Source organism: Monopterus albus, unplaced genomic scaffold (genome assembly GCF_001952655.1).
Source record: "Monopterus albus unplaced genomic scaffold, M_albus_1.0 scaffold223.1, whole genome shotgun sequence".
NCBI lineage: Eukaryota > Metazoa > Chordata > Actinopteri > Synbranchiformes > Synbranchidae > Monopterus > Monopterus albus.
Genome location: NW_018128103.1, coordinates 490742 through 505119, shown reverse-complemented (window position 1 = coordinate 505119; position 14378 = coordinate 490742). Strand labels below are relative to the sequence as shown.

The following is a 14378-nucleotide window of genomic DNA, read 5'->3' as shown; positions in this document are numbered from 1 at the left end:
GGGGGGGGGGGGGGGGTCTCTTTCTCATGCAGAAAGCTATTTACAGGGAAATGCGATGGATTAGCTGAAGCTCATCAATAGGGAGCGCCTGCTCACCCGGTGCTTTACAGACTGGCCACCAATCGAAGGGAATTTCAATATTTACCTACATCCTCGTTTTGTTAGTTGCAGTTAAGCAAACACGCAATTCGCTAATTCATGTTAGTGGATGAGTGAGACTTGTTTAAGTATTTTCCTTCCACGCTAATGATGATTCATTTGAATGACTTTAGGTGTGAATTTTGACTCACGGGCCATTGAATACAGATAAACAACAGGGTGGTTCGTTTTAACATCTATCCATGAGCCAATTTAACGATCATATTACAATTACATTAACTGGGCAGATAGTTTTGTTCTGACCTATTGTACATATGTTATTTGTCTGTCACACACACACACTCCTGCAAACAGAAGTATATAAAATGTATTCACACACTGTTGGAGTGAGATGAAATACACAAGGATTAAAGGCACCCAACACCACAAAGTCACATCACAAAATGCCAAAACAGTCAAAAGTGCATTCATCAGTCTACATGAATTAAATCGATCGTTTCATGTATTTGTTTTATACAGTGTGGCTCCGATGGCATTAGTACCCCTGCAGAGGCAGATCATGAGGAATTGTTTAGTGTTAGGCTGTACCGGAGATCTTTGAGTTCTGAAAATCATTTTCGAGCTGAGGTTAACAATTGTTTAGGTCCTTTTGATGAAGGAAAGCAAAGCAACAAATTACTGAAAAAGTCTAGTTTGTGTTGGCCGCTACAAAGTATTAACTTAAGGGGGCTGAATAATTTTGCACGGCCAATTTTTCAGTTTTTTATTTGTTAAAAACGTTTGAAATATCCAATAAATTTCGTTCCACTTCATGATTGTGTCCCACTTGTTGTTGATTCTTCACAAAAAATTACAGTTTTATATCTTTATGTTTGAAGCCTGAAATGTGGCAAAAGGTCGCAAAGTTCAAGGGGGCCGAATACTTTCGCAAGGCACTGTATAAATTGTGAGACACAATATGATTGGCAAACAGGACAGCCAATAAAATGAAATGTAAAATCAAAAAGTCATGGTTTGTTATGTAATGTCTGATCAAAGCCCATGTTGTCATCCTGTCTGATGGAGAGGCACTAAGCTAACAAAACTAGCTTTATTACTAGCCAGCTTTATTTTCTTTTTCATCTGATTTCTGTAATTGATTTATAGTGTACATGTGGGGAGGTTTGTAGCAGCCACCTGCCCAGCACCAAACAGCACACCGAGAAAGCTAGAAATGGCCTAATGAACGTAGTGGAGCCCTAAGCAGCTGAAGCGCCAGATATCTTCCTCAGGAGCCAATACACTGTCATTTTAAATAGTTTCTGAACTGTATGAGGTGATATGTTTTAAATCTAGGTTGGCATTCACATCAGTATGAGATGCCAAATTAAATGAACTTGTACTCATGCAGTGCCATTCTACACACTTAAAACACTGTACAATATGCACATTAACGGTGTTGGCTGCAAAGACGCTTTACAATCATTTACATGCACACATGGCCACCAAGAGAAACCTGGGGTTCAGTGTCTTGCCCAAGGACACTTCAATATGTGGACCCACTCTACTTCTTAGGCCACAGCTGCCTCAAGGTCTAAACAAACAAACATACAAAGTGCAGAAAACACAGACACAACGTGGTTCGATTTAGGATTCAGTTAAAACACTAATCAATTTAAAAGCACAACATCACAGATGAACACCTCTCTCTTGTGGGAAAGGCCGGTGTTTCTGGCCCACTCATCCACCCCCACCCTCCTGCTAACATGGACCTTCTCCCTTCAGATACTATGTCACCATGAACACACAGCTGCACCTGGTGCTCTGGGCATCAAACACTGACCCGAGTGGGTTAACACCGTTCTCTGTTGGAAAATAATGCCGTTTAGTGTGTGTATGAGACAAAAAGGTAATTGGCAAGATGCTAGTATTTGACACCCTGATAGTGAGAATGGGTTACATTTCTCAAGGGATGATGTTTTCACTTTTTTTGAAACAAAAAAAAATCAACTGTTGGATCATAACTTGAGGGAGGGGCTTAGTACTGTTGACATGGGCTGATGGCAGCAATCACAGTTAGCCTTTCACTTTTTAAATATTCCATACATAATCTGTCTTTTGTGGATTACAATTAATTATGTCACATGTTCCTGGAGCAACAAGGTCACGATGACACGGGTGCTTTCATTTTTTAAACAGTGTTGCTTTTTAGACTAAATGTCTGGGAACAGATCGGCTACAGATAGAAAAAAAAGTGACTACTATTTGAGTGAAAGATAGGCAGGCCTGTCACACACATTCCCTGCAGTAATCCATGTAGTACTTCTGACTCTGTCCCATATGTTGTGATCAAACACATCCCCAAAGCAGATGTGGAGCAACAAACCAGTGGTGGGTGATCTATCTCAGCATGTCATGCAAATTCTCAGTCATCCAGGTCATAGTATGCTGAAAAAATGTAGAAGAAATCATCTGGACATAGTTTTAGGTAGAAGATGTTTCACCTCTCATCCAAGATGCTTCATCAGTTCTGTCTGACTGGTGGTGAGCTGGAGATATTTATCCCCCTGAGTGGTGTTTCAGTGCTTCGACAGCCAACAATGTCCTCTAATAGTATTGCTGAGAGTCTCACCGTTACCATTAGAGGACATTGTTGGCTGTCGAAGGACTGAAACACCACTCAAGGGGATAAATATGTCCAGCTCACCAGCAGTCTAAAACCAGGTCCAGATAATTTCTTCTACGTTTTTTCAGCATTTATCTCAGAGGCAGTTGCCAAAATCATAGTTGAACTTATTTTGTTCATGATGAAAACACATAATGTACACAACTGAGTCATTTAAAGCAGTAATTTTGTTATGTATATATGTGCCTCTTTTAGCTCTTAAATGGGAATACGTGTATGATCCCTTTGGATCCTTATGCTGCAAGTGGCAGATGGGCCGGAGGCAGTGATCAAATCTGCTGCTGTCTCACTAATCGACTAATATGATCTGAACCACAAGGATCTCCTGTCATGGAGGACCAACCAGTTCACTCTGTGGACCTGCTGACCTACTTTAATGACAGTGGTTCCTTGGAGGAAGTTGTGTCTAAGGTACTGAAAGTGGTGGAGCATGCTTCTGTGTGGGAGAGCAACTAGATATTCAAGCTGCCTACTTCTGAAAATGTGATTGTTTTCAGTTTAGGTTTAATCTGTTTACCCATTTGGGAACCTCTCTCCAGCAGTCCACTACATAGGGTTTCTATGTTGTAACTAATGGCTTTGTTACTGGATGGTAACTCCTCTTCAGATCATCATAAAGCAGCTGCTGGAGGCAGCCATTAATATGCGCTCAAAAGGGGTCTTCCACCGTGACACCAAATCAGGACACATTCTGATCAAAACTGGTTTCCATGTCCCTGGAGTGCGAAGCATAGACTTTGGATGTGGCTGCCTTGACAAAAAGAGACCTTAAAGCTGGTATGTCGTCTGGCTTCTGCTCCGGCTCTTCATTCATCAGTTGACCTCTGGAGTGATGACTTTCATTTCTTAGAGTGCTTCTCATGCCTTGTTTCTTCTCTCTGCATCACAGTCACCGCTAAATAAGCCCCTCCAGAGTTTTACATAAGTAAGACATACAGAGCTGTGTTACCACAGTCTGGCTGCTAGGCGCATTGCTCTATGAAATGCTAGATAGGTACAGTTCACCACCACCGAGTTCTTTTGCAGTGAAACTGAATTCAACAGGGAGCTGTTCCAAGGTAAGACAATACTGGTGTAGCTACACTGCCTGATGTTTTGTACTGATACTGTTTGTTGCTGCCACATTCCAATACAGTGCTGCACCTTCCAGCCTGTTTACTTTGTTGCTGTCTTCTTTCTCAGACTGCCAGGATTTTTGAACGAGTTTGGTTCTGAGGCCTAAGGACTGTGCCATCCTGGAGCAGATGCTCCCCTGGTTATAATAGCACAGAACACAAATCAGCATTCATCAGATACTTTATCCCCAACCCCAAATAAGCCCTGTCCCCAAGTGGGACTCAAAGTATGATATGACACACCCCTAAAGTGGATTGTATCATCCCCATTCTCTAACATGAGCCGCCTCCTGGCGGCACCATACAGGACTGATAATATGTGCAGACTGTGCAGCCTTTGACTGACCTCACCCTCCATCAGTAGCATCTGGAATTAGTGTTGCACGGTATACTGATACTAGAAAGGTATTGCAGTACCCTGCTGATAAAAACAGTACTGTACACTGTTTTATAAGTGTCAGTATTTGAACAACAGTTTTAATAAGAGACATGTACTTCATGTGCCACAGTGGGCAACACTGTGCGTGTGTGCACAGTGCTATGCCTCTACTTAGTGATACATAACATAAGTACGCCATGCCGTGCCCTCAAATATAAATCAAATGAGTGTGATATATTTTGTGACAAGCAAACTTTTTTCACAGTCAGAGTTTGACAAGACAGTTAAGGCACTGCTTAATTTTTAAATTATGAGGTCCCAGAATATCACTTGGTGACAGACCTGGCATGTCAACGGGGGGAGAGGAGCGCCTGGAATGAAAACCTTTCCTCAGTGATTGGTGCATTTGTAAAGGGAGCAGCTTAAAGGCAAAAAATTATTTGTTATGTGTTTGTAGCGTCCAATAAATCACACGACACGCATATGAAAATGCGAGTTATAAATGTTGAGCGTAATTGATGGACTGTGAGGCCACAGGAAAATTAAATGTCCAGCAACACTCACAGTGTTTGGAACACCTTTAAAGTGAAGACCAATGTGTTTTGGCAAAGAGCCTTTGTCAGGCTATGGCCTCTAATTCGTTCAACCAGTAGCAAGCCTGGCATCATATTTGGTTCTTATTACCCCACTACACGTTAACATCATTTTGAGAGCAACAAATTTATAGCACACCAGAGACTATATAATGCAGCAACATTAAATAAATATGTTCGTACCTTCAGTTATTTAAAACAACGCAGTCATGAGGCAGGAGTCCTCTTTCATGTTATTTCATACTTTACTTCAGTCCTAGTTCCTTCTGAAATCCATGACCTCATCATCAGACTAATGTGTACTAACCTTTTCATTAACAGTTGTCAGCTCTACAGCTGGGTCCAGCTTGGTACAGTATGCAGGTCAGCAACAGCAGTTATAAATGATCCATTTATACTTGATCTGGTACTGGTGATGGTGGTCATGGCATGTACATTTCTGTACTAGGAAATGTGCTCAGTGGAGTGCAGACCTCTACCAAGGAGATGCACTCAGTCTTATTGAACGCTGTTTAATTGGTGACAGCTGGTTGCAAATATAAAGTTAGCTATCAAAGAAATCACAAACTTTCTATAGGTCAGATCACTCCACACCATGTGAAAGCCTGAGTGAGCTTTAATAGCACCTACAGGTATGAAAGAAACTTAACAGCACAGACCAATTTTTTGAGCATATAAATAATAAATGTAAATGACATTAACTGTAACTCTGGCACTTTATGGTGATGAAGCTCAAACCCAGGACCACAGTGATACGCTACAGTGGAATGAATCTGCCTCAGTACACACTGGTGGAGTCATACGCTCTACTGAGCACGTTTTCTAGTTTTCTGTTTAGTCGAATTAGTTCTAAAAATGACTAATGAGAACAGGTTTTCTCAAAGTATTACAGTTACTGTATTAAAGTGACACACACATATATATAGATAGACAGATAAACATAAGCAGCAGTGGGATATGTGAAGGCATGGTGATTTTAATTAGTTCCTCCAGTCCTAGTTAGATATTAGTGTATGAATGCACCATTGTAAAATAATATAATAACTGTTTTCACACCCTCCACTGCCTTACAGGTGTCAAAAAAGCCTATATACTATTCAGGCTTTGTCAAAAATTTTTGTTTTAATTAAGTTCCATGTTCTGTCATTTTGGAATGAGTCACTGACCCTTTGAAAGAGGAGTTATCTAAATTTTGAATGGCTTAAATGGCATGTGAGCTTAATGACCTTAAACATCGAATAACAACAGCGATCAACTCAGTGGATCGTGACATGCTAATACGTGCCTGGGAGGAATTCTCTTATCGCATTGATGTTACCCGCGCTGCAGGTGGTGGCCACATTGAACACTTGTAAGACAGGAAATAAAAGTTGATTGTGAGTAGAATACTTGTGACTTGGCTGGAGTTTTGTATTACTTTTCCTTAATAAAATATTGCGTAATGAAGTCGGTTCATTCTTTTTGCATAACCCTGTACTTTCAACTTTCTGTGCACACCCTTTACTGCCTAACAACAGACATTTCAATACAACCAGCTCCAGTTTTCAGTTTTAAAGTTTCTGTGTTTAGCTTTGAGTTGTGCTATTTATAGACTACCACCTACGGAGCCCTCACAGTTAATTTACACTTTGCTTTGCACCTAAAACTGAAATTCACACAACTGTTGTTGTTGTTTTTCTCCTCTTCATTTCTTGCATGAATTTGAATAATGCAATGAATAACTATCTTTCACACATTTTTAAATCTTTTATATTGGATCTTTAGGTTTTGGAAATGAGAGTTTGTAAAGTGGACTGGGGTCTATGACACAGTGAATCAAACTGTAAACTCAGCTTGCACTAATACAGCTCCATGACTCCTCTGCAGTATAATGAGAAAACAGAAGTGTGTGTAGGTGTCTGCTATCTCTCTGAGGACCTCTTTTCCTTCCTTTCACCTTTTCCACCAGACACACACACACACAGCTGACAGCCCTCACCTCCAGTGGCAGATCAGTTATGTAACATACTGTATATAGATGATGGAGTCTGGAAGACCTCCTTCTCTCACTCCCACAGACACACACCATGTACAGTGCACTACATGTGTGTGCATGCGTTAGAGTGTGTCACTTCAGCTTCCTTCTGCACTTCCATACTTCACACACCTTCTGTCGTGATAGCCGGTGACGTCCTGTTTTGGGACTTATGCTGGAGATACAGTATCTGCTGTCTCATGCTGCCTTCATCAGCCTCGGCATGACTCTGCCCCTTATCGGCCTACATGACATCCACCTGTTGCTCATTAGCCCTGCCTGGCAGGTCTTTAACATCTCTTCTCCTCCGTCAGCCTTTTGCTGGTTCGTTTGCCTCCACCTGTGATTCTTGCCTGCTTTTATTTGGCCCCGGCCCCTTGTTTTGTTTGTATGTTTTGTTTTGAACTCTGGTATTTATGGTCTCTTGATTCTCTGCACTTGGTTGACTCAGGCACCTGTTTCACTTTGCTAGTTATGCTGTTCACCCTTTGTTCTTAGTTGAAACATTGCTCCCTAAAAGTGTACCTGTTGGCAGTATTATTATTATATAGTCAGGTTGAGCTTTTCCTTGCTTGATGCACTGGGATGGTTTGAGTTGATTACTCTCTGTGTCATTCTTATAGTTTGCTTGTGTTTCTTGTGTTGTTCGGTCATGTCCTTCGTCTGCCTTTGCTTTGTGTATACTCGTCTTCGTTTTCCTGTTTGAGCATTTTCCTCTTCACTACCTCATTGTCATTACTAAAGCCTTGTCACTACACAATGTTTTGCATCTGTTGGGTTCACATAGGTTAAATCATAACATCTTCTTTCCTATATTTCATTTTTTACACTGAGGTAAGTCATCTGAAGAGTTTTTTTACATTCAAACACCAAGAGCACCAGAATATTGTGATGTTAATTTATTCTCACTGGTGACGCGCTGTTTACTTTCACGCCTACTCACTGTGAGTAGAAGTGTTTTAAAGTGATTAAATGTATACATTTCTCCACTGTGTCTAATGACAGGAAATTTATATAAGCCGGAAACCTGTTGTGGAAACCTCAGACTCACTGTTTTTCTAGATCGCAGCATGTTGTAATCTGTATCTTTGTCACGTGATGTAAATCTAACCACCATAAAAATGCCTGATTTCACCTGGTTAAAAACAGCATAGAAGCTGGAAATATTCTGGGTATATTTCCAGGTGCAGGATGACATTTGCAGTGACAAACATGACTTAATCGTGCTCTGCAACACACCCTGATCCAGCTAAACATTTTGTGGTTTATACCATATGTCTAGACAGGGGGGAGACCTTTAACCACTGGTGTAACTTACTGAAAGCTGCATTAACTAGGATTTTGCACAAATTTGAATAAATAAAATATAAAATTGTCTCGAGATGCATCCCCCTGCTGTAATAACTTTAATATTCATGCTTATCACGGTCTATGGGTGCTTCCCCTGCTAATGTGTTTGGTTTGAGTCAGATCAATTCTGGTGCATTTGCCCAAACTGTACAGTTAATTTAGGTTGCTGGCACACACACACTGGCGTAAACTAAGTAACCATCTTTACACTGACCTGACCCTAACCTTAACCATAACCTTTGCCTCACCTTACTCTAGTCTTATACCAGATCATCTCCAGACTGGTTGTCCTCAAGATTCTGTCAAGTTACACAGTATGAAAGCATAGACAGATTAGCTATTAATATATAAATAAATGAAAAAAAAAACACAACTGGTTTGATATGGAACAATTATTCAACATCTTTAAAATTAAATTTGACAAAGTGGTACAGTAGGCAATTAATGTACAAGAGGACAGTCAAGAGAAAAGCATCCTTGCTGAGATAAACAGACCTGAGGTCAGCTAATGGCATTAGTGGTCAATAATACTCAGCTAATCTTTATCCTGCTGCTGAGTAATACAGGCACAATCTACTCAGTGCAACAAAACAACACCTCTGTTGTCAACAAAGAGCACAACACAAGAACACCTTTGTTGCCATTGGCTATTTTTACACTACTCATTAGCCATCTACCTCCATGTACAAACCAAAACCGGCTACATTTCCACCTGAAGACCACGTCCAGCAGTGTCCTCTGAGATGGTCAGTGTTGGCTACAACAGGAGTGACGATGCCCTCATGACTAAATCACCCTTTACTAATAATGAAAACAGTAGAAGCCATAGTAGAGCACAGGTGGTTTGCAAAATAGAATCTTATCTTTGGCTTTTGGTGTTCATAAAAATGTCTAAATAAAGAAGATGGTGAGTGTATCCACTAAAGTCCTGTAGAAACAAAGGATCCTAACATCAGCGTGCTGCTTGGGTTTCAGTGTAAAACGAACCCCCATCATAGAACAAAAATGTAAGCATGTGCATTGTTTTGTAAAAAACAAAACAAAAAACAAACTCAAAATAAATAAAAAGGGGACTAAAGTAAAAACTACCGCACAAATACCCAGATCCATACCTGTAAGCTGTGGTTTCTGTTTTGGTTGTAATCAGTTAAAAATAACTAAACTAAACTATTGGTTATAATGCTATATTATATCATATGCTAAGATGTCAAACACGGTTGTATTCTGACTGCATTTAAAAAGTGTCCATTGCTTACAAATGCCCGTTTAAGGCCAGGGAATCAGTCAGCCGTGCGCGCTACTCTGGGAGCCTACTCACCGTAGTGGGGACGCGGAGCTCCCGCGGCGGCCGAGCTGCTCGGGGGGTGCCGTCGGGGCGCCATGGCGCGTGGCGCTGTCCGTGCACAAAGGAGGAGATGAATGAAGAGGCAGCTGACTGTGGTAGTAGTTTGTAGTAAGCTCCCAAGCTCCTCTCCCCTCCCTCTCCTCTCTTACTCTGATACACTGCGCTCTGTGTGGAGACGTCACGCCAAACTGTTTTAACAAAGGGATCTGATGCTGGACTGAGCCAGACTGCGCCTGCACTGCTCGAATGATCTGTGCAGCCTGTTACTTAAATCTGGGATGTTAGACACTCATTATAGATGGAAAATGTTTTAATTCTCAGCTTTAGCGGCTGTATCGGAATGGGAATCGGACTGACGGATAACGAGGCTTCCTTAGGCCGGGTCTCAATATTTTATATGCTACGTTTCAAGTAGCACTGAAGTGAAATTGGTCTGAAGTTGGACATTCGGTTCACAAGACCTCTATGCAACCAAACCCTGTCCAGTGCTGTCTGAGTAGGGCAACGGAACCTCACCTACCCCGGACATGAGGGGTGGGGGTCAAAATCAGACATCCAAAAAATATTAAGATCTAATATAAAAGGTGTGCCCTTTGTGGAACATGTGGAGAGATAATTTTGAATAGTTTTTAACCAGTATCTCACAGGAGGTGGAAACTACTGAAGTTTATGTGTGATTTTTCTCATTATCTCATTTTTCAGTTGGACAGTAATTTACAGATGGTCCCTAACTTAATACAGCCATGTGCAGGGTAGGTGAGGTGCCGTTGTCCTACTCAGACAGCACTGGACATTGTTCGCTTGCATGGAGGTCTTGTGAAAAGAAAATGTGTCAACAACCAACTTCAAACCAATTTCACCTCGGTTTAAGTAGCTATGAAAATAGTTCTGCCCAAAAGTCCAGTTTTAAAATTTATTTGCAAATCAACTGCAAATTCACATTTAAAAATCTTAGTCTGGCAGATTACTTTATTACTGATCAAACGTACAAATCGACTAAACCCCGAGTTACGTAATTAACAGTAGGGGTGTGTGGGGTGTTGTGTGGGGGGGGGGGGGGGGGGGGGGGGTTGCACTGTTTGACTTTGACTTAATGCATTACTAAGACAAATTAGGATAATAGTCATTTTTTGGAACTTTGTGTGAAATCAGTGAGAAAGTATTATAACATTTTACTACAGAGATTCACTTCAGAAAAGGACCGTGCCGTGGCCTCAGTTCAGCTGGAGGCCGTGCCATCACGTTACCATCCCATGTGCTGATAGGATAAATGAGGTCTTTGGCACAATCCTTCATTGACAATCATGATTCTTAAACACAGTGTAATACTGTGCATCTCTACAGATTTTTGCTTATCACAATATTCAATTCAATTCAATACTATATTGTCATTGTCATAATAACACAGTTATAAATAACAATGAGATATCGTTTGAACATCTTAATACTGGCATAGCAAAGCAAAAGTGCCTCCCAAATATAAAAAATATGTCCTGTGTACTATTTAGTGCAACAAAACAACAGTTCAGCAGCAGGGTCAAGGCAGTAAACTGAGATGAGTAAGATGCTGTGTGAGAGCTGCAACAATGCAAAGTCTAGTTCACAGTTACTGCAGTGGTGGAGTGTGATATGTGGTGATGGAGGGGGACAGAGAGAGGGAGGGCTGTTCATTCAGTAGCCTCACTGCCTGAGGATAGAGGCTGCAGGCCAGTCTGGTGGTTCTGGAGCGGATGGACCTGTATCTCCTCCCAGAGGGCAGCAGGTGGAACAGGTGATGTGCAGGGTGATGCTGATCATGTAATACTTTCATATAATACAGCACATGGGATGGTAACGTGATGGCACGGCCTCCAGCTGAACTGAGGCCACGGCATGGTCCTTTTCTGAAGTGAATCTCTGTAGTAAAATGTTATAATACTTTCTCACTGATTTCACACAAAGTTCCAAAAAATGACTATTATCCTAATTTGTCTTAGTAATGCATTAAGTCAAAGTCAAACAGTGCAACCCCCCCCCCCCCCCCCCCCCCCCACACAACACCCCACACACCGTAGGACTACTCTCTCTCTCTCTCTCTCTCTCACACACCTACACACACATCCTTGTCTTTGTGGCATTGTAGGGACACCGGACAAGTTCATTCATTGTAGGAACCACCCTTTCTGAAGGTTGTACAACTCTGTAAAAAATCAGGTAGCATCCTGGAGTGGACATAAACAGAGCGATCACTTCAAATTTTTAATCAGACAAAGTAGAGTTCCCTGACATGACTAGGAAGAGCTTCCTGGGGATTTTCAGGTTTTTAGTTATAAGTGAGGTCATCATAAACACACTATCAGGGTTTTCTTTCTTCCTGAGTACCACAAAACACAGATTCTGGTTAAACTTACTTTGGAGAACCACTTAACACCTATGACTGTCAAAGTGAGGCCTTCTGCTGGATCTTAACAACTAGTAACTGGGGGTATTCATAGCAGTCCTGGGTCACTTATTAATTGAAATGTTTTGAGTTACATTTTTGAACGTGTGCGAGTCTGCTGCTAGTGCAGGGTTGGTGGGATTGGCACCTTTGGGAGTCTCCTGGGTGCCTCAGAAAAAAAAAGAAAAGGAAAGGAATAAGAAACTTGAACCAGTTCAAGTAGTAAGTGAAGCCAGGTCTGTGTAGCAGTAGTGACCGTGGTCTGGCCTGTGACTGGCTCAGCATTGGGACCTGTTGAATGGCTGAAGGCATTAAAACACAGAGTATGGTCTTATCAACCTTGTTTTTGTGTGAAAAGTGGGATCTGATTTTTTTTTGGACCTGATGACACTGCAGGACGTTGCTTTTCTTTTTTTTTTTTTTTTTTTTTTTTTTTTTTTAAATATTTTTAGAATTGGCTACCATATGACACCTAGTATTTAGTGCTATAAAAGATACAGGACATAAGTACTAGCAATGACAACATCAGATTGATAAAATGTTAGAATAGGATATATGAATACAATGGGAATACAAATAAAAAAGTTTAAAATTATATGTTTTATAAAATATTTTATTTGAGTAACTTGAGTGTTTCATCTATCTACACACCTGGTGCATTTTAGTTGTACAATCTTGTACTTTTAATTTCCTTGGTTGAATTTAACAGAGGCTGCTCCAAATAAAAGAGAGGTGGTTCAATAAATGTTTAATACATCTTTTATTTTAACTGAGGCCTAAACTCAAATTTACTGAGTGTTTACAAGTTCCACTTACATTCAACTTGTCATCTGTTTTAATGGGCTGGTATCAGAAGTTACTTTTTTTTGCTACTGACAGAACACATCTTTATCACCAGGCAGTGAAAACTGCCAGGTACTGAAAGCTGACATCAAATATGTGGTCAGACTCATAATCTTGATGACTTCTCTGATCATGGTTTCTGCTATTAAGTCAAAATTCTACCAATTTTATTCTTTAATAAGACTAAACATTACTTGCAGTCATTAAAAAAGTATTGTGTTGGTATTTGTCAGCAAAAGTAAGCTCTCCTCTCACTGTTATTTCCAAAACTTTACCAAGCCATCCTCTACATAAAAAAAGCACTCAAATTGTTTCCAAAATTAATCATTTTAAACAAAACTGAACAGTATCTAACAAACCTTTCACTGCAAATTACTGGGGCAACTAATGTATGAAATATACTTGAATATGCTTAAACGTGTCAACAAGCATAACCAGTGTCAAAGGGCATTAAATGACCTTTTTAAGCTTTGTTCTTTAGGAGATGTTATTCGATTCTTAATATAGAACTTTATGGCCAACCATTTTCTGTTTCTGAGTGCTACTTTTTCAAGTTCAAGGTACTTATCGCAGTTGTGCTTCCCTGGAACACGACAAGTAATGAAGGGCATCCTGTGCTTCTCCACAGCAAGGATCTCCTCTTTCTCCCACATCCTTCTCTTGAATGGTTGCCAACCTGTATAACAATTGACACAAATTAATATTTGTTTCTCAATTGAGAAAAAAAGTCAACATATTTTAAATCTTCAAAATATGCAACAAAGGATGAGAGAAAATGGATTTTAAGTGGAGACCACAGAGCAGGCAATCTTTAAAGTGCATGCATTAAAAAAATGAGTTTGAAATCAAATAGATAAAATTCATTTTGTCCAAAATTTTAATTTATAAATAAAATTAAAATCCTTTACCTTGTTCTACTTTTGGTGCTTTATGACCTGCTGTGGTCCTGTATCACTATGGTTCACATCTGACACTGTTGTTGCGACTCTCTGAAAACATAATAATAATAATACCATAGTAAATTTGAAATGGCTCCCTCAGATCACATTTTTCCACCTTATATAATTGCATTCCTCCCAAATTTCTAAAAAGGCCCTATTTTATCCCTCTATTTATATGCTACCATATGACTTTTCATTTTTATGCTTATGACACTCTTTATCAAACATGACAATTTCAGCAAACTATTTCCACCTAAGGGACTGCATGGACTCTATGAAAAGCTCAATGTCTCAAAACATTGTCTTGTTAAATGAGAATAAAACAGAAGTACTTTTATTTGCTGTGAGAGTGCTTAAAAATTCAGCTGGAGTTTCTGAGACTACAGTGTAAAATGGTACTCTTAGAATTTAGGCATCACAACTGGCTCTTCTCTGAATTTATTGGCCAACATTAAGAACCTTCCATCCATCCATTTTCCTCCGCTTATCCAGAACTGGGTCGCGGAACCTTGAATAATTTGATGGAGACGCAAACGGAGCAGGCAAGGAGGACTTCATGCTAGGCTAAAAGCTTGCGCTACCTGACCGCCATTACCCAGCCTCTTCCTAGCTACT

The 14378-nt window shown here is 40.3% G+C and overlaps 1 protein-coding gene across 1 annotated transcript in view; it reads right to left on the bottom strand.

Annotated features, from left to right (window-relative positions):
* slc44a5a (solute carrier family 44 member 5a) overlaps positions 1–9980 on the bottom strand; it is a 42962-nt gene extending 32982 nt beyond the window's left edge. The window contains exon 1 of the mRNA XM_020619624.1: positions 9534–9980. Within this exon, the coding sequence (XP_020475280.1) occupies positions 9534–9597 (64 nt within the window). The 5' untranslated portion in view covers positions 9598–9980. The remainder of the gene's footprint in view (positions 1–9533) is intronic.
* Between the last annotated feature and the right edge of the window lie 4398 nt (positions 9981–14378).